Below are 21,456 nucleotides of genomic sequence, written 5' to 3'. Positions count from 1 at the left end.
TTTCCCCTTTCTGCTGTTTGAATTTACCAACCAATCAAAACGTTTTCCTTAACCAAATCTTCCAAAAATTACAACTTTTTTTTATATATTTAAATTTTATGCTCCTAAAATAACATTATTTTAAAGTGTTTTCAAATGTAATAACGTGTATCTAATCCAGAGTAAAGTAGGGATGGGAAACTAGTTTCCTACAGTACCTCATGGGGATGACTCTTTATTTTCCAACATATTTTAATTCACATCTTAATACCTGAATCTAATGAAAACAAAAATGTGGTTCACAACATCATTTAGCAACATAAAAGGGGCAGAATATTAGGGAAAAACGTTCCAAACAGCAGATATTCCATCAAGTCCTTTATTATCATTTGTTCATGTGACTTGCACAGCAAAACACGACTTCCAACTCTTCTCTTTAACTGTACTACAGTCCAATGAGAATGTTTTGTATAAAAGCAATAAACACAATTTTAGAGCCAGCATAAATTATATAAAATGTATAAGGCATATATTTGTGACACTTGAATAAAAATATACAGTACTATTCCACATTTCAATGTCAAAATGAATGTCAAGTTTTTTTTCCCAGTAGTTGCTTCGCCACGGGTAAAAATCCTGCAGCTTTATGTCAAATGCAGTTTGCCATGTCAAAAATATATTTTTCCTAAAATATAGCAGTACCACAGTTGAATTCTGAATTGAGGACACTTTAGCGGAAGACCTTGCTCACAGTCATTTCCACAACACTCTCACACTCACACACACACAGCACGCTTCGGTAAAGTGCATATATTATGTTTATCTTGGTTTGATAACCCCAGATGACACGTAGCTCTTCCTTCTGGAAGCATCAACTTCGTTAAAATCCTACACGCTTTCTGTCAAGTGCACAGGAACACCCGCGTCTTATTCTTTCAATCAAGTTCTTCTGTAATTTGTTCCTTCACCCGTCATTACCACACTGGAGCAAAGTGGGTGGGGGAAAAAGGGTGCGAGGAATGCCTGAGAAATCCAAGGAGCACTTCAGACCCACCTTCAAGGCTCATCGCTATGTTGCCGGCATCCCTCCATTGGTGAGTGGCGCCTTGGCCCCGGAGTCCAGCAGCGCATGCAGCTCCACCCGAACGTTCGTCTCCTCGTCGTCTCCAAACTCGTCCTCTTCCAACGCCTCCTCCACTCCTCTCCCTCGACGCAACCTCCTGACTTTGTGGCCTCGGTGCCTCCAGAACTGACACAAGAGGCCTCTGAGGTCCAGGTGGGCCATGGTGGCCTCCAGTATGTAGTAGAGAGACCAGAACAAAGCGAAGCAGCCGAGCAACAGCAGAAACTGCAGGAAAGGATCGATGAAAGGACAGTGACAATGTTCAGAAAATAAACAATTTTAACATTTACTTGTGACTAGTGACTAGTTGTGGCCTAAACGTTTTTTTTTTTTTTGAGGCAACATACCTTGAGGCTGTTGGAGGTGAATGGGCTGATAATCTCTGCTGGAATATCAAGGCCTGGGGGACAAGGCAGGGAAAAGTTGCTGTCCAGGTATTTGCCACTCATGGCCTCCTCCACCAGCCTGTCATTGATTGGACGTACAGTAGTAAAGCTTAGTAAAAATGTATCAATGCTAATTCACGCCATAAAGTCTTCAACAGCAAAAGTGAAAATGTATCAAACATTTGAATGGGATTAGCACCAAAATGTCATGGCTGACACATAAACCTGGGTTTTGTGGAAGATTATGTGGATGGTACATGAGAATACATATATGAATACATTAGAACAGGGGTCTCAAACACGCGGCCCGCGGGCCAAATGTGGCACGCAGGACACTAGTTTGAGGCCCCCTGCCTTGATATGAAAGTTTAATGTTAGTGCGGCCCGCGCAAGTTTGATATGGATGCTGTATGGTATCATGTACCCAGAAAACATTATTACGTTTGATTAATGTTCATGTTAAAGGTTAAATAACTGTTAATAGTTATCCTCCCTATCCATGTGGAAGTGGTAAGTTTTTGGCTATTTAAGTTGAAAGGAAATAACTTGAAGGCTACCGTTTAGGTCGCTAGCTCTCTAGTTTGCGAGTTAGCATGTGTCTCAAGACCCTGCAGTTGCGCAATATGTTGTAAATAAAAAGAGTATAAATGTGACTATAGTCGTGTTTTGTCATGTCTACAGGGCTCTAATAATGCTTTGTTCATTTTAATCTGAAAAAAATCATTTGTCTACCCACCACCAGTTTTTATTATTTGCCGTTTTATTATTATTATTATTATATTTATTTATTACTGATTGATTGATTTTCTTTATTCTTGATTTGTTTATTTATTTTTCATTTTATTTTGTGCAGAAAAATAAAAATCAAGATATTTGAGAACAGTGGAATGTTTTATCAGAGCTTTTATTGTAGAAAATCGGAACCAAAGCACTGAAAAAGTTTGTATATTTTTCTGTTTTTAATAAATGCGTTTTTTTTTTTGAAAACCTGATGCGGCCCAGCCTTGCCCAGACCCTAGCTCCAGTGGCCCCCAGGTAAATTGAGTTTGAGACCCCTGCATTAGAATATCTTTCAAAAGTTTCTTTGTTTTAGAAGTTCAATTCAAAATGTCAAAGCTAAATTCGACATATTTTTTAAAGTTATATCTTATTGCTATTACAACTCAAGAGACAAGACGATGCAGGAGTCTGAACCACAAGAACAAGACGAGGCGAGACGTTAACATTTTAAGAAAAGTGCAATGAAAAAAATATGACTGGATGAAAACTTCATTTAAATGTGTTAGAAATCAATGCAGATGCATTTTGAAATGTTTTTTTTTTTCACACTAAATTACGTTATTGTCAAAATGTCATCCGTTACAATGGTTTTAATTTAACTTCTGAAATCCAGTAACTTTTGCAAGTTCCAATTTATTGAGTTGTGTTTCTTTTTTTAAATCCTCCAAAGATAAATGCACAAACATCCATGAATCTCGCTACTTTGAACTGATAAGGAATCCATTTAAGGTCCTACCTCTGCCTGTCTTTGACCTCCTTGAAGGTCATAGAAGACCCATACAGAGTCAACTTCCACTGCCGTAACTCCCCCACACTGGCACACTGCCGTGATGATGGCTCCTCTACATTGACAGATGAATTAGTAGCCCAATTAACATTACAAAGACCAACATATATAGACTTTATGTGTTATCATTTCTAGTGTGTGTCATTTTATCTTACTATGGTCGGATATCTTGAGGTGGTACTGGCCTTGCGCCTCCTCCCCCCAGCAACGCACAGTAGAGAAGGTCCAGTCCTGGTAGCCTGCAGAGTCTCTGTGTGCGAAAGAAGAAGAAGAGGCAAACCACAAGTATGACTTGGATGCATCAAAAAAAAAAATGTGAGTGTAGAGAAAAATGAGGATTAACCTGTCAACAGCCCGGCGAGCCCCGATGACGGATGGAATACCGCTAGGACAGAACAACACGATCTCCAGGTTGCCACGGCAAGGGTGGGTTATCGTCACCGTAACAGCTACATGCTCCAGCGTCTGCATCCCAGACTGTTCCAGATCAGCAGCTGTGACTGAGCGGGGAGAGACACAGACAAGAGTTACGGTATTCATATTCTATAGTACAGGAAAACCAAAACCCACAAAAACACTGAGATTTTTTATACACGACCAGGAAAATGTTTTACAACACCACAATTTCTCTGTAGGAAAAACACACATTTTTATGGCGATTATCCTCTTTAGGGTCAAGGGGGTATGCTGGAGCCTATCCCAGCTGACTTCGGGTGAGAGGCGGGGTACACCCTGGACTGGTCTCCAGTCATTTTTAATTACCTTTCGCAGCACATTACTTTCTGGTTCAACATTTCCAGAAGATTTGTCAACAACTCATTCATTAATTCATTTTCTACCGCTTTTTCCTCACGAGGTTCGCGGGAGGTGCTGGAGCCTATCCCAGCTGTCTTCGGGCGAGAGGCGGGGTACACCCTGGACTGGTGGCCAGCCAATCACAGGGCACATATAGACAAACAACCATTCACACTCACATTCATACCTATGGACAATTTGGAGTCATTTTTTAAAAATGACTCCTCACCTCTTCCCCCAGCGGTCCTCCCAACCAAGATTCCCAATGAGACAATCCCTTTGTATTGTCTGAACTACGGTACTAATGAGCCAATGTGCTATTTGACCATGTAAGGCTGCAAACATCTTAGGGCCTGGGAGGGAAGTGGATGGATACAGTGAGGAGTGTAAACAGAGGTGAAGATGATGAGTTAATGGGAAGATCTAGAAAATTTAAGGATGATGGAACACAGTAAATGTAAACAAATGTAGGAGTGGATGACTTTGGAGAACAAATGACATGTCTAACTTGGATGAAATGATTGAATTTGACAAATTATACGTTATAGAGTAAAGGCAAAAGCCTAAAGTATCTAAGATATTCAATACTGAACACGCATCCGGGCAGTGAGCCTGAACACTAAGAGGCGGGCAAAGTGGGAAGGCAGCTGACGGGAGAGAGGAAATGAGATGAAGAAAAGGAAATATTTCTGCTCTGATGACATCATCACAAGCACCAAACTGTGTGTGAAAAAGCAGACACAATCAAATTTGTGCCATGTCAAAAGTGCACAATCCAAAAAAAACGAGCAACCTGTATTGCAAATAGAGAGAGTACGTCTACAGACCATAGCAATGCAGAGGAGACATGTCGCCAAGTATTTCAGTGTGGACGCAGCCAAACACAAACAGAAGAACATTACCTAATATGGAGGCCCAGACTGACTGAGGAAAAGGGAGGAGGGAGAGGAGGGTGGTGGCTGCATAGTCGCTGCATTGTAGTAGTTAACTGTTGAATGCAGAGCTGAGAGAAAGACGCCGCTACACATAAACGTTACCTGTCCACGTGTGAACCAGATCCATGGGATAGATCGGAATGGACACTTTCTCCTCTTTTACTGAGCTCTGATAGGACACCAGAAATGGCACAGACTCCCATATCTGTAAGGCACGACAGAGTACAAACATCTCATCGGGGCAGAACAAAAATATATGTATACATTAACTCAATTGAACGGATATCTTAATTACTGTTCAGTGTTTCCTGTGCCATTATTTCAGGGCGCACCCTAGCCTAAGGTCAAGTGCATTTTATTACATTGTATTTTTTACTATGCCATATCACAACAACCTATATAGTCTTATCACATTATCTTATTGATACAACAGCATGCCCTTTCTATATCTAAATGCCCTTTCTATATCTAAATCTTTTAGAGCTCTGTGATTGATTTTACAGTAATCAAATGTAACTGTCGTGGGGCAATCGTGTGCGCTTGTTTGTGTATTGGTTCATCGGCCCTCAGCCGCCCCGTGGCTGTGAACCTGCTCTCTGATTTGTCTGTATGCGACTTGTGTATGTAACTTGTGTATACCTTGGCAGCGTTAACGAGTTTCCATGCATTGAGAAGGCCAAAACCATGCTGATGGCTGTGATGGAAACCTGCTCCGTTCACCCTCCAGTCTGAACTGTTGTCACACTGTTATGACAATGTTCAATTCAGATGAAAGCAGAAAGAGTATTTTACCTACCAATGTAAATATAATGTCCATATACATCAGCAAAGTAATATCAAATGTGTTATTGCATTTGAATTCAGGTACAACAATTCAACAAGACTATGATGTACTACCTACTACACGCTCATTTAAGGTTTACCTTGGTGGCAGTGAAGCTAATGATGTGCTGGATGTCCCGCCAGCTAAGACACGGTCGGACCTGCAGCATGAGAGCCACCATTCCGGCCGCCAGGGGGGCAGCAGCTGACGTGCCAGTGTGGCCCTCTGTACAGCCGGTCCCCTGTTGCATAGACCAGTCTGATGTCACCTATAGGAGACAGATGGCTTGAGAGGATGCTATACCACCGTTGAGATCCTTGTATGGTATAAACAGTATTGAGGTTGTAGCCGTCCTGCTCGGAGACCAAACAGAAGAAATGCAGGAGTACGTACGTATGCGCGCCACAGACCATCCAGGTCATTAGCAGCAACTTCAAAAGCTCAGAGCACTTTTGTGGCAAATCGAGGGAGGACTTTTCAACACTTTCAATTAACACACAGAAAGCAGACGAGATTTTTCTAGGCAGCTGTTCAAGCACCACTCAAGGGTTCAGGAAGCTAATCACTGTTGCATGTATGTTTACACTTTAGCATTATCGCTTTCTGTGCAAACACACAGTCTGCTGTACATTTAGTTAGACCGATAAGGTCCAGCCGAGCAGCTGAAAATGAGGGTGAAGATGCAGTCTTGTCTTTCTGCAATGACATAATTTAACCATTGATATTTCTACTTGTGGGTTTGCAAACACTTGGCCCACAAGCACACTCTGGTCAACTTGTGCATCAGCGTTCTCCAGAGAGAGGCGATTCCGACAAAGCTCTTTTCCCCGAGGAAATGATATTCCTGGTGCGAGCCGTTTCCATAGTGACAGGTGACAAACAGCTCCAAATAAAAGTAAGTAGCTACTAAAGGCCAATTACCCCGTCAACAACTTTCATGGTAACAGATAAAAATAGTTTCTTATAATAAATAGTAAAACTACTACTGATTGATGATGCAATTTGTATGTACAGTCACTGTATAGTATAGTCACTGGACTATTATCTAGAACAGGGGTGGGCAAACTTTTTGACTGGCGGGCCGCATTGATTTAACAAAATTGACGAGGGGCCAGACTCGATATTTTACACATAACAGTCCAGCTGGAATTATTGTATCTGTAAAAGTGTCATGCAATCTGCTTTATGGGCACTTTGAGATCATTTATTTGATGTAAAGTGCGTTATAAATGTATCATAATAAATGTATTATTATTTGTATTATTATTATTTATTATTATTAATTGTATTATTATTATTATTATATGCTTGTGTCCCTTTTTTCAGGAGCACTTTGTAAATAACAGACCACATCAAATAATGAAATTATTGTATCTGTAAAAGTGTTATGCAATCTGCTATATGTGCACTTTAAGATCATTTATTTGATGTAAAGTACGTTATAAATTTATAATATTTAGAATAAATGTATTATTTGATATTATTTTTTATTATTTTATATTATTTTTATTATTATGATGATGTAAAGTGCGTTATAAATTTATAATAAGAAGAATAAATTTAGTATTATTTTATATTATTTGTTATTATTATTTTATATTATTATTATTTGTTATTATTATTATTATGTGCCTGTGTCCCTTTTTTCAGGAGCACTTTGTAAATAACAGACCACATCAAATAATGAAATTATTGTATCTGTAAAAGTGTTATGCAATCTGCTATATGTGCACTTTGAGATCATTTATTTGATGTAAAGTGCATTATAAATTTATAATAATAAGAATAAATGTATTATTTAATATTATTATTATTATTATTATTATTATGTGCTTGTGTCCCTTTTTTCACTTTGTAAACAACAGACCGCATCAAATAACGAAATTGATAAAACCGCCAAACCATGAAAATGTTGTCTCAAGCCATGACGCCAGCTTGTATGTTGACTTTAAATGAAATACTTTGGAAAGAACGGGCGGGCCGTATTCAAACACTTGGCGGGCCGGATGTGGCCCCCGGGCCGTAGTTTGCCCACCCCTGATCTAGAATGTTGTATAGTCTAATTAGAAACACAATTTCTTACCAAAAACACACAACATCCTCATCTTGTTTTACCTATTGGTGTTTCGAACAGTTGTTCATTTAAAGATGAAAATAATCATGTGTCAAATCTACTAGTCTACTCGTTTGTTTTCACAACACAACAGTTGTCATTTGATGATAACTGGCTCACAAAATGATCAAACTAAATGAAAGCACTTCATGTGACCTACAATGCTCCTCATCTTGTTCCCACCGCTGCTGAAAGTGACAGCCAGCATGGATGCACACTCTTCTGCGTAAAAGGGCATCCTGCCATTCTCGTCAACAGCCCCTGCATCGTACACAGTGGGTAAACAATTAGTCATGGATGTGTCTAAGCTAACGCAAAGTTGCACACTTTGAGACCCAATTATACCGATGGTGATGGTATAGATGGAGTTGGCGTATCCGTCATAGTTGCAGTTGTCGTTGTATTGACCTCCGTTTCCACTGGCGACCACAAAGATGCTTCCAAAGCCACGTCTTCCGGCAATGACTCCATGCTGGAGCGCAGCCTGTGGAGTTCAAAAATTTGTATTTTACTTCACTTTTTTTCTGAACGAAAACATCTCGTCTCGTTTTAATCTTGTGAGATCTTGTGATACCCATACTTTTTATACTAAATATTAAAGTAGCTCATGCAGACTTTGATTTTTTTAGTATGTGGACCTCACTAGAAAAAGTTTGGATACCAGTGTTGTATGCAATCTGCTGGGATGTACTGCCCTCTACTGGTCCACACTGCAGTATGAGGCAGCAAATTTATCAGCCATCCTCATCTTACCTTTCAGATACAGTCACACCACTAAGACCAATCATTTTTTCCATCTAATTGTCAGTAACTGTATAAATACAAATACTGTATGGCATTCTTGACAGTCATTAAAGTATAAATGAAAGCAAACTATTCAAACACTACATTAGTCTTAAAAGACAAAAGGTGTGGTGCCCGGGGACTAGTACAAATCTGATACTTGATACTTCATATAGATTACATGAGAGTGATAATCAGTCTAGATCAGGGGTCTCAAACTCAATTTACTTGGGGGCCACTGGAGCTAGGGTCTGGGCGAGACTGGGCCGCATCAGGTTTTCCAAAAAAAAAAACTAAAAAACGTATTTATTAAAAACAGAAAAATGAAAAAAACTTTGCTTTGGTTCAAATGTTCTACAATAAAAGCTCTGATAAAACATTCCACTGTTCTCAAATATCTTAATTTTTATCTTTCTGCACAAAATAAGATGAAAAATAAATAAACAAATCAAGAATAAAGAAAATCAATCAATCAGTAATAAATAAATATAATAATAATAATAAAACAGTAAATAATAAAAACTTAAGAAACCACATATAGTTGGTGGGTAGACAAATGATTTTTTTCAGATTAAAATGAACAAAGCATTATTAGAGCCCTGTAGACATGACAAAACACGACTATAGTCACATTTATACTCTTTTTATTTACAACATATTGCGCAACTGAGACACATGTTAACTCACAAACTAGATAGCTAGCGACCTAAACGGGTTATTTCCTTCAAACTTAGAAAGCCAAAACCTTACCACTTCCACGCGGATAGGGAGGATAACTATTAACAGTTATTTAACCTTTAACATGAACATTAATCAAACGTAATAATTTTTTCTGGGTACATGATACCATACAGCATCCATATCAAACTTACGTGGGCCGCACTAACATTAAACTTTCATATCAAGGCGGGGGCCTCAAACTAGTGTCCTGCGGGCCACATTTGGCCCGCGGGTCGCATGTTTGAGACCCCTGGCCTAGATACTACCAGTGTCTCTCACCTTTCCCAAGTGATGAGGTCCATCCACAGTGTGTCCATCATCATCAGGGCCCCAACTAAAAGACCACAATGCACATCAGCCTTTCACAATATTCTAGAAATGGATTTACTACCAAAAATACAAAAGAGAGTCACATAGGCAGAGTGAGCTACCTGCAGCTGTAGATGTCGTTAACTTGGTAGTGTTTGTTGAAGGCTATGGCTTCCAGGCTATCTGTCAGTGGGCCATCCAGGACCCTGATACCTGAGGATATAAAAGATGGGATGTTTCAGCCCAAATGACTTATATCTCACTCAACCTATATCATCTTTACTGTGTACCTGCCACTTTACTGCCATACGCCACGCCCACAGCGCAAAAGCTGTTGTTTGGGACAGCAGCGATCTCACCCGCACATCGAGTCCCGTGGTGATTGTCGCTGTGCACATCTGGGTGGGGCATGGGGTCCGGATCATTAGAGTTCAGGTCATAGCTGCCCTCTGGACTCTTAACACAAAATCAATAAATTAGTGTGTTTAAAAAAAAATTAAAAAAAAAGGAAAAAATAATGCTTTCTGCTGTACGCAGAAAAACCACATCAAATATTTTAATTTCAATAAACTGAAATCAAGCTACACAACTAAGACAATATTGGAAATAATAAATGCACCTTCCTTCAAAGACAAGAGCTTGATGTACATCTTGAAGGTAATTATTTGTTGGCATAGAGACATTATTCGTGCTCATTAAATGTTGACTCACATAATTGGGTTTTATGTCTTGATGGGTGTGTTGTACGCCGTCATCAACCACCACCACTGTCACACCTTGGCCGGTGATGTTACGCTCCCACACTCCTGTTACATTGATGTCCATCGCCTTATTGACGTCATTATGCTTCAACACAAGGAAATAAAGAAAGTCAACAAGGATAATGTCATTTGAAGGATGTGTCTGTTTGAACTTTTTATACATTTTAATTTAATTGTAATTTGTACATCAACTTGCAACATGATATACAGAACATTGTACTGTACAACCCTTTCCTATAACCTTACCAGGTGCCACTGTTTGGGGTATCTTGGGTCATTGAAGGCCATGGATCTTTTGGAGCGACTGAGAACCCTCTCCTGAGAGTACCAAAGGACATCGGGGTGGGTTGCGAGAACATCTGATGCATGCGTTCTCTGAACGTGAGGAGGCTGAGACGAACACAGCAAATAGTGGCCTTCTAACTGTCCAATCTGGCCGTGGTTGTGCAGGCCAGCCTGTTCTGCCACCTGGAACGGCAAAGTACAACTCATTTTTGTCTGCAGTTTAAAACAATGACACATCATTGATGGCAGAGGAAGTGGTAAAGAATAAAATAGGAAGTGACTATTTCATTTTGATACATATGCAAAGACGTAATAATAGTATTTGTATGTGACAGTGTTACTGCAGTTTCATGAAATGTCTCCTGTTAAATAAATCAATAGTATTACAGACAACAGTTAGCTGACATTGCCTTTGTGTAGGGGTGTCCAAACCTTTTCATTATTAGCATCAGTTGTCTGAACCTTTACTCACCAAGCTGTTCTATTTATGCTCATCACAGTTGACTGAGCGAAATTTGTTAAGTTATTAGCAGCAATTTAAGTCAGGTGACTGTCTACCTGAATATAAGGGGAAGATAAACACCAAGCCACTAAACGTTAATAAAGCACAGTACCTGGTTTGCAATCATATCCAGTTTCAAATATCTCTGTTCGCCACTTTCATCTTCATGATGTGGTTCAGCGTGGAGCAGGACAGCCCAAGACTGACCTGGGCCACAGGAAGGTGATGAAGGTGATTGGGGTAAGGGTGATGACGGGGCGACGGAAGGCAAGTGGGTCAGAAGCAAAACAGCAAAAAAGGAGAGACAAAGAAGGAAAAGGAATGTGGAAAAATGGGGAGGCGCCATCGCAAAATAAGGTGAACCTTCCTCATCTGAACACCAACCTGGATGTGAGACAACAAGAAAGAATATAAAAGGTCCTGGTAACTCAAGGTCTTCTGCATTCAGATCTTGTCCCACTATAGTCTGTGGGAGTCACTGTGGAGGATAAAATTAAACCACCATTGTACTTATTGTACTTTAGTACTGAATATGTACTGATAAATGGTCGTTTGTATGACCTTATCGGTTAAGATATGCCTTTATTCGTCCCTCAGTGGGGAAATTTGTAAGAAAAGCCTCCAAAACAAGCAGTACAAAACAGATGATATTATATTCAGATTATATAGTACATGAAAATTTTACCTTTGGGGTATAGTATGCAGTAACTCGGATCTTTCATCATCTTGTTTGATTGTGACGAAGCAAACAAACACATATACAACCACATATACCGGATATGGTTATACGTGCATAATACAGTATGTAACGTACTGTTGACACTGTAAAATGGTCTTGTGGTTAATTAATGAAACGAATGTCGCTCTCTGTTTAGCCGACAGGTGTATTTTTGTTTCGCTCGTAAGACACGTTAGGTATACACATAACTGACACTGAAAGCTTAAAAAAAACACTTAAAAACACTTATAAACACTAGCCTTTCAACTGTAACTGCGAAGTTGATCAGTATAGCCTAGCAAAACAGTAGTGCTGCTAATGTAGTACGTTCGCCAAAACGTTATTTTTTTGCCTTTGGTCAGAATAAAAGAGTATATTTGTATTAAGCAATGTAACCGCTTTTTCGTCACCCACCTTGAAAATTCAGTTAATTTTCTCTCGTGATTCTGTCGAAATGTTTGTTGTCACTTCCGCAATAAACGGGTCGCGACCTGTGCGTCTGACGTCACCCGGCACGTGACCGTGTACGTCAATATGCTTAAGTTTTAAAAATGTATCCAGTTTTCTTTTCGTAGCTGGTTTAATTTCGTTAAAGTTGCACCGTGTTGTAAAAATTTTATAAATTTTAATATATATATTTTAAATGTGCCGTCCCCACTTCAATACACACAACAATTCCGCATGTCCACTGTTGTTTTTCAGTGCTCTTGCTAGCTCTCGCGTCGCAGCGGTCTTCAATCTAATTTATGTAAACATTGAAAAACACATACAATAAAGGACAGGCGGCATCGCAAAGTGAGAGAAACTTACACCGAGTGATGTTTGTTTTGAACGCATATTGTTGTAGGAAGCTAAACTTTTGACTTTTATGACCCCACCAGTTTGCCGGAACTACTTTCTTTCTAACGCCAAAAACTGACCAGTCCTGATCTTCTATTATGTGAATTCAAATTCAGAATTTCGAGCAACTATAACATCCTCACGCAAAAATAAATGCAAATTACGATGATATGACTATAGTTTGAATCTAAAAAAAAGACATGCACTTACACAAAGAGAGGGGACACATTCAGGGGGATAAGATGTATTTGAATGATGACGTCACAACACGTTCATTTAAATGATTAAAATATACCATGACCACTTTTAATACTTTGTATATTCATTTCATACATTTGCATATGTTTCGAGCTTATCACATACTGTACCTGCTCATACACTTCTTGTCATTATTATGTTTTAGTGGAAGAAAATATATTAAATAAATATGACATTGTATAGTACAGTCAGAACATGTACTTTATTTGAACAACAGTACCACATGTGTCTGGCAGACAAAAGACACGGTTCAGTTTCTCTATTTACAGCTAGTGGGAGTTACGCTGTGGTTTTAATGTGAGGAACATTTTGTGCTGGTTTCCTTTTCCAAGCATAGTGTTCTGTATATAGTCCTCTTAAGAGATATCCAGCATTGAGTTAGTCTGTTTCCGCGTCATTGAAAGAAGCCCTGTAGGTAATAGATTGGTAACATTTAATGTGATGATAACATGTGCAACAATGCAATAATAATAATAATAATCATGTGTTTGTGTGTACTTTGTCACAAACTGATAATCTGCCAAATAAATTTTGATGTACAATAGATACATTTAAGCTTACAGTACAAGGAGTGACATCTGATACGTATAGTGTTCAGTAGTTTTCAGTTTCACATCGAGCAAAAACAAATACATTTGATAGAATTTGACGTTTTATGCTTACATAGTTTGCATTAAGAATTCTTTGGTGGAGTTTGCAAAATAATGTCTTTTAATAGATCATCATCCCTTTTGTAATAACAATAACAGTAGCTCTAAAAACAACACCAGGACCACACATTAACATTAATCATGCCATCATGAATAATGTCAATTATGGCTTCCTAGACTGTAAACATCCAGGTCAAATCACTTTGACACATTTTTAAATCATTTCCGTTTCATGGAGCACTGAAGCATTTTATCTGGAGTTCAATGTGTAATAAATACTTCTTGTTTTTAATAAATTCTTTATAATAATAGTTATATAATGTAATTGTTTAGTTATATATAAAGTTTATTTTCTCTTTTTTAAGGTAACCTGCGTATCTTAACACTGATCTGCATAAGTACATCACCTTACTCATATCATTTAGTTTTTTCCTCAATCTTATTTGAAGCACTCATAGTTCAAGTTTTAGTTTTGTCCTAATTGGAGCATCTTCTTTTTTTTTTTTTTACATTTGCCACACCAATAGCCTCCAGTTTTGAGCAATGGCACAGTCACCATGAACACCAGCTACGCTATGGGGGCTGAAAATTACACCAGAAATGGAATCCTGGTAACAAAAGTGAGCGTCAGATGGAGTCGGTGTAATCTCAGAGCACCTTAGAGAGTATTCACTATATTCCTGCACACTTTGCAACATCGTACAATTCCATTCCGCCACGATTCTAACGAGTCAGTTATCCTGTTCACCGGTTCACTTTAGAAGTGATATGTCGTCAGAAAAGTCCCCTTGTGGGTGAAGGCAGCGGGCAAAGCGCCACTGGCACACCATGAGACACAGTGGCAGCATGAAGAGAGCACAGATACCTGCCATGATGTAGGCAATAGTCATGAGTGTGGACTCGTCTGTCTGGGGAATGTTGTAGCCACAGTCCTCCAGGTCGATGCCGTGGAACGGGCCTTCCACTGAGGCTGTGCGGAACTCATCATGAACTGAAAATGGGAGAATGACATTGATTAGGATGAAATAATCTAATGGCATAAATGCAATGGCAGCAATGCTAATGGCAGCAAATGTCATAAATCCACGAGTAATTGCTCCGCCTATAAAGATGTCTATTTTTAAACACGTGGCTCGCTTCTACCCCACCGTACCCCCCTGCTAGGACTTCATCCTGTTTTACTCACCATGACAGGTACTGACAGCAAAGCCAATTCGTCTCTTCTCTCGGTCAAATACCACGTAAAATCCTTCCATGATGACCGCGCCCATCACCGTCCCAGTGCTTGATGGGGACACAGCAAACTTGTAACAGTCCTCCTGAGCCGAAGCTACATCCTCCACTGGCCGTAGGTATTGCTGTATACCAGAAAGAAAAATATGTCAAGGGTGGCGTAGCCATACTCTTATGTGTATTCCATGGTTATATTCCATGGTGTAACATCACACCAATGTGAAATGATAATGGAAGTGAGTCAAGGAAAAGGAAAGTGAAGAGTAAGGTGAAATTAAACCTAAGTCACAAATGGTTGACCAGGTTGTTATGGTAAAAAAAAATGTGTAATTACTCGCTAAATGTACTTTCACTCGCTAAATGTACTGCAAAAAAGGTCAGTAAGGATAATTCATAATGCCGCCTACAGAGAACATACTAACTCCTTATTTCTAAAATCACAAATACTTCAACTTGCTGATATAGTTCATCTTCAAACAGCTAAAATAATGCATAAGGCTAAAAATAACCAATTAGCTAAAAATGTCATCCAATACTTCTCTACAAGAGAGGAGAAATATGATCTCAGGGAAGAAGTACATTTGAAACACTTCTATGCTAGGACTACGTTATGCTAGCCATAGCATTTCAGTATGTGGAATCAAACTATGGAATGGATTGAGTAAGGAAATCAAACAATGCACAACGATGAGCCAATTCAAGAAACAATACAAGCAGTTGATGTTTGCTAAATACAAGGATGAAGAGTCTTGAACCAGTCATGATGTGCTATATATATCACTATATTGACACTTACTATGGTACCCATTATGGCATTGGATGCTCATATCACCGAGTACTTTGGTACGTGATTAAAATTTAATTTAATTTAATTTAATTTTATTTAACAAAAAAACTTAAATTATATTATAGAAAGCAGGAAGTGAACAAATGTAACAGTTAGTGATAGTAAAAGTACCAGACGGAGGGGTAGGATTTAATAAGCTTTGCTTCTTCCTACTCCTTTTGGACATGTGGAACTGGGAACTGATTATGGGATGCACTCAATTGTAATCTGATGCATGTTCAAATGAAATTAAACCATTACCATTACCATTACCTGGGGAAGGATGGAGATTCTGAAAGACTGGTTTCGGTTTTCACTCATCAGATAAAGGGAGATGACTGGGAAGATGTGCCAGGGCGTGGTGCCAGCCTGCCAACATACCAACTGCTCGCCAAGCCAGAACCCGGAGGGGAATTGTTCCGTCTGAAACAAAGAAGGACGACTGAGCTCGACATGCTTTTTGTGGTACATGTGAGAGATGAACACTACGGTGAGACACAATACCACTTGAAATTTCATATATGTATATATATATTATTTAAAAGGTAATGCTGAACTCAAGAATTGCCCGCTAATTATCTATTTACTTGATATACACATGAAATTGGTTGGAGACTGACTGAGGAAGCTGCTTCAATGGCCTTGACTGCAGCCTGGAAGACTTTTCTTGGCAGTCGAAGATTGGTGGTGCCGCTGTCCACAATGCTCTTATCATAGTTGTACTGTAAAGAACAAATACATGACAAATGTTTACTTTTATAGTCAGTTGACTCATACCCAAATACTATTCTTTCCGTTTTATGCTGCCATTCATGCTTCAAGCCTCGCTTACCTCCTTACAGTCCATGTTCAGATCCTGTCCATTGACTTCAATACGCACAATAATCACCTCATAGTACCACTCCCTACGGATGGGCGTATACCACAGCTCTCCCACATAGAGGGATGGATCCACACCTCCGATGATCTGCGTGGCATCGTCAAAGTTTGTACTCTATCGGCTTGGATGAAACGGTGTCACGTCTTACCATGCTGCCTCCGACAGCGGCACTGCCCAGCGAGTAGTTTTGGGTGAAGCCGGCTCCACACAACTGGAGAGAGAAAAGGTTTGGGACGGGCGTTTGGCGAACCAGGGAGTCAAAGAAGGGCTCCAATCTTTCGTCAGGCTGGAGATGAAAAAAAAAAAAACATGGAACAGAAATAACTAGAACAATTCAAAATAAGGTACAAATCAATAAAGTTGTAGTACTACAGTGTGATTTTATGAAGATACCCGCGCTATGTCAGCATAGGCCAGTCCAAGGATTCCCTCCCAGTTGGATCCGTTGATGAAGAAGCGATCAGACTGGGTGATTGCAGCAATGTTGGCACGAAGTGTGGCGTTAAGACCATGCGGGACAGAGACCAAATCGGTCCCCAACTCGCCTTCCCATCGGCCCTGTGTGTACGGAACATACACGCTCCTTCCAAGGTCACGGTAAGACGCTGACCTGGGAATGGACACAAGATGGATATTTGCGTGGGTTCTGCAAGAGCATGGATTGTATCAGCAGATGAGTAGACTATTTCACTTTCATGGCTGTTTGCAGTAAATTGCTAACTAATTTTCTTTTTGCATTTTAAAGCCCTACTTAGAACCTCCTTAAGATCCAACAGCGTACAATGGAAATTATTGCAATTTTTCAACTGGAGTATTCATTCATTTGCTACCGCTTATTCTCACGAGGGTCACGGGGGGTGCTGGAGCCTATCCCAGCTGTCTTCGAACTCAATCGAAACCAATCACAGCACATATAGACAAACGGTGCCCGGAGAAAACCCACGCGCGCACGGGCAGAACATGGAAACTCCACACAGAGATGGCTGAGGGTGGAATTGAACTCGGCTCTCCTAGCTGTGTGGCCTGCGCGCTAACCACTCGGTCGCCGTTCAGCCCTCAACTGGAGTATATAGTATATAATAAAATTGCAAAAAGAAAATATTACTTTTTCACATATATAGTTTCTATGTGTATATATATATATACACACACACATATATATATATACATATATAATATAAATATATAATACTCATTACTTAATTTTAATTAATTAATCTTAATTCATTAATTTTCTACCGCTTATCCTAGTGTCGCGGGGGTGCTGGAGCCTACCCCAGCTGTCTTTGGGTGTGAGGCGGGGTACACCCTGGACTGGTGGCCAGCCAATCAAAGGGCACATATAGACAAACAACCATTCACACTCACATTCATACCTATGGACAATTTGGAATTAAGCTAGCATGTTTTTGGAATGTGGGAAGAAACCAGAGTATCCGGAGAAAACCCACCCATGCACAGGGAGAACTAGCTGTGAGGTCTGCGAGGTAACCACTCAACTACCGTGCAGCCTATATATAATATACTATGTATTTTTATATTATTATATTTGATATCTTCTAAATGTTTACGTAACTGCAACTGCTGATGTTGTCGGTACTCACAGGGAGCGATGGTAGTATCGGCGCAGGAATGGGTGAGCGGCCGCCCCAACTGCAAAGTTACTGCTTCCTGTATCCACCAGGATGTTCAACTAGTGCACGCAGAGAAACAGAGCAAATACATGATCATCACGAATACACTCACATGCCAAGTACGTCACCACAATAGAGTGAGACCCAGAAATCGCTGTTTCAAAAATGCTGCCACGTAGCTAACATAACAAGAGCATTGGAAAGAGTGCTATTTTGTAGCGTCCTCAGCTGAGTTTCCTGTTGCCTTAAATGTCCTTCCCCTGTCCGTCACTAATCGAACCCTCCACCACTCAGGTTACCCGTTTACCTTTCAGTCTCTTGATCCAGCCTCTCCCTAGTCTACATGTACATCTCCATGTGAGTATCACATTTTGCATAGTTAGACAAAACAGTCACTGAAGATGAAGATGACCCCTGTCAATGTTGGTGTACAGATAGGGTATGCATTTGTAATATACTGTAGTATTTTCCTTCACAATCACGATTGAGGCATGAATTGTTGTTTTAATAGACACACACACCTCGCTCAACTAAAAAAAATACCATTAATGTAGGAAAAATGATATATGTATAAATGGGCGCACGTGCTTGTGCACTTTATTATGCATTTATATTGTCATGTTTGTTGTCATGTTTCTTTACACTGCCACAGCCTTCCATTTCATATGCAATTGGTTTGATCATTATTAACGCTAATTGTAATGAACTCGCACCACACCAAATCCTGTTAAAGGTCTTCATACAAGCGCATCATCGAGACCGGAGGAGCCATTCTGCCCCTCTCAGCTACTAATTATTGACCGGTATTCAATCATTTCGACATTATTAAAAAAGAAAACATTATCATTAAGAGTAGCAATCAAAGATCATCATGTCATGTCACATTTGAGCCACTAGAGGGTATTCAAGTACAAGTCCTAGTCCTGGTGTCAAAAAGAACTACACACAAAGCAACGCAATAGGGCAGGGGTCTCAAACACGCGGCCCGCGGGCCAAATGTGGCCCCCGCCTTGATATGAAAGTTTAATGTTAGTGCGGCCCGCACAAGTTTGATATGGATGCTGTATGGTATCATGTACCCAGAAAAAATTATTACGTTTGATTCATGTTCATGTTAAAGGTTAAATAACTGTTAATAGTTATCCTTCCTATCCGTGTGGAAGTGGTAAGTTTTTGGTTATTTAAGTTGAAAGGAAATAACTTGAAGACTACCGTTTAGGTCGCTAGCTCTCTAGTTTGCGAGTTAGCATGTGTCTCAAGACCCTGCAGTTGCGCAATATGTTGTAAATACAAAGAGTATAAATGTGACTATAGTCGTGTTTTGTCATGTCTACAGGGCTCTAATAATGCTTTGTTCAAGTTTTTATTATTTGCCCTTTTATTATTATTATTATTATATTTATTTATTACTGATTGATTTTCTTTATTCTTGATTTGTTTATTTATTTTTCATCTTATTTTGTGCAGAAAAATAAAAAGTAAGATATTTGAGAACAGTGGAATGTTTTATCAGAGCTTTTATTGTAGAAAATTGGAACCAACGTTTTTTTAATTTTTTTGTTTTTAATAAATGCGTTTTTTGTTTTTTTTGAAAACCTGATGCGGCCCAGTCTCACCCAGACCCGAGCTCCAATGGCCCCCAAGTAAATTGAGTTTGAGACACATGCTAACTTGCAAACTAGAGAGCTAGCGCCCTAAACGGTAGCCTTCAAGTTATTTCCTTTCAACTTAAATAGCCAAAAATGTACCACTTCCACACGGATAGGGAGGATAACTATTAACAGTTATTTAACCTTTAACATGAACATTAATCAAATGTAATAATTTTTTCTGGGGTACATGATACCATACAGCATCCATATCAAACTTGCGCGGGCCGCACTAAACATTAAACTTTCATATCAAGGCGGGGGCCTCAAACTAGTGTCCTGCGGGCCACATTTGGCCCGCGTGTTTGAGACCTTTATCTACAGTGTAGATAAAGCGAAAAACAGCAATATCCTGGGATATTGAACCTTCTATGACAGAATGGGAGGTCAACTCGTAGAATTCCTAAATATGGAACAGCAAAATACATGGAAGGCCACAGTGGCGGACTTTAATGAAGAATACAAAGGTCACATTTTTCTGGTGTAGCTTGCGGAGGAGCATTATGACAATTTCATTTCATAACGAATGACAACTTCCTACTGAAAATGATGTAATGACTTATTTTTTGCACCTAATGGAAGTTAATACTGCAACATATGTACAGCTTTTTGACCTAAAACGTGACCCCTGAGTTTGTATATAAATATACACTTGAACAACAGTCGACACTACCCTGGTATCGACAATATCGATATTTAGATCCCTGTACCCGGTATTAGCAAATGCTGATTGTTACCTTTTGCGGAGGTGATCCCACCGCCATCTCCACATAATATCCCTGGCCTGATTTCCCACGCAGGTTATCGAGCATGTCCACGAAGCTGACCCCACTTGCTGTCACTCCTCTCCGCCTGCGACCACCCAACCTCCCGGCCGGAGGCGGCGGTTGCTCGGAGCGAGCTCCTTGGCTAAGAGGGACGCGGATGGCGACAGGAAGGCCCGGGGCGTCCGGGACGGACTGACCGTAACCGAAGTGACACAGGATCGACCACGCCACAAAAAGTGGCAACGAGCGAGGCTGGAATGTCGACGACTTCATGTTCTGATGCTGGCGATGACGTTTAACTTGATTTCCTGTCAGAAGCGACGCGGGAGAATGGAGGTGGCGATGATGCGAAATGGAAGACGAAACCCATGACACGGCACACTGTTCTCTGCTTCGGTTTATCCGTTACAATGACGACCGAGACGAGTAAGAAACGCTGGTCATCATCCCTAACCACAACTGGGTGTCACGGAGAGTTCCGGGGAGGCAATAAACGAACAAGGCCTTCGGCTTTTCGCCTCATTTTCACGTCAAACGACCGAAAGCACAAAAACAAAGGCAGGCTTTCCGCGCCTCATCCCTTCCGATCATAGTTTTCGCCGTCTTTCACCTCCCGATCTTCCTTCTCCGGCCCTGCTGCATCCTCCAAAGCCCGGACAGACCCAGCATCACTACCGGACATCGGGATAGAGACACTTCCTGTCAAAACTTTCAAAGTAAAAGTGTACTAACCGGGATAAAAACTCAACGCAAACGCATAAGTAATTTGCATATCTTTCTCATATCACTACTTTTCAGTGTTTTGTATTACTATTATACTAATTACTTCATAATCGGTTACTCAATTGAAATGTATGCTACACGCAGGATACTTCAAATTAAAGGTGGGCGATCATTTCCAATATCTATAATTGTTTCCA

At 40.0% G+C, this 21,456-nt stretch overlaps 2 protein-coding genes across 4 annotated transcripts; both read right to left on the bottom strand.

The window, feature by feature from the left end:
• Positions 1–344: 344 nt before the first annotated feature.
• Positions 345–12,335, bottom strand: pcsk7 (proprotein convertase subtilisin/kexin type 7). 2 transcript variants are annotated; one of them, XM_058080927.1, is made up of 17 exons: positions 12,214–12,335; positions 11,194–11,465; positions 10,541–10,762; positions 10,245–10,379; positions 9,824–9,989; positions 9,656–9,746; positions 9,504–9,558; positions 8,067–8,205; positions 7,882–7,982; positions 5,709–5,876; positions 5,425–5,529; positions 4,888–4,990; positions 3,399–3,555; positions 3,211–3,305; positions 3,005–3,110; positions 1,450–1,567; positions 345–1,327 (listed from the first exon to the last, which is right to left on the bottom strand). In XM_058080927.1, the coding sequence occupies exons 2-17, from the start codon at positions 11,425–11,427 to the stop codon at positions 1,049–1,051; spliced, it is 2,274 nt and encodes a 757-aa protein (XP_057936910.1). In that variant the 5' UTR covers positions 11,428–11,465; positions 12,214–12,335; the 3' UTR covers positions 345–1,048. The 2 variants fall into 2 exon arrangements, with proteins under 2 accessions (XP_057936910.1, XP_057936909.1); XM_058080926.1 differs by lacking the exon at positions 12,214–12,335 and adding an exon at positions 11,767–12,205.
• Positions 12,336–12,910: 575 nt separating this feature from the next.
• On the bottom strand, positions 12,911–21,231 carry bace1 (beta-secretase 1). 2 transcript variants are annotated; one of them, XM_058080932.1, is made up of 10 exons: positions 20,507–21,231; positions 18,091–18,179; positions 16,880–17,096; positions 16,635–16,772; positions 16,439–16,573; positions 16,227–16,328; positions 15,880–16,029; positions 14,734–14,905; positions 14,413–14,538; positions 12,911–13,306 (listed from the first exon to the last, which is right to left on the bottom strand). In XM_058080932.1, the coding sequence occupies exons 1-10, from the start codon at positions 20,807–20,809 to the stop codon at positions 13,254–13,256; spliced, it is 1,485 nt and encodes a 494-aa protein (XP_057936915.1). In that variant the 5' UTR covers positions 20,810–21,231; the 3' UTR covers positions 12,911–13,253. The 2 variants fall into 2 exon arrangements, with proteins under 2 accessions (XP_057936915.1, XP_057936914.1); XM_058080931.1 differs by having other exon boundaries at positions 12,911–14,538.
• Between the last annotated feature and the right edge of the window lie 225 nt (positions 21,232–21,456).

Source organism: Doryrhamphus excisus, chromosome 8 (assembly GCF_030265055.1).
Source record: "Doryrhamphus excisus isolate RoL2022-K1 chromosome 8, RoL_Dexc_1.0, whole genome shotgun sequence".
In the NCBI taxonomy this organism is placed as follows: domain Eukaryota; kingdom Metazoa; phylum Chordata; class Actinopteri; order Syngnathiformes; family Syngnathidae; genus Doryrhamphus; species Doryrhamphus excisus.
This window is presented reverse-complemented; position numbering and strand designations above follow the sequence as displayed.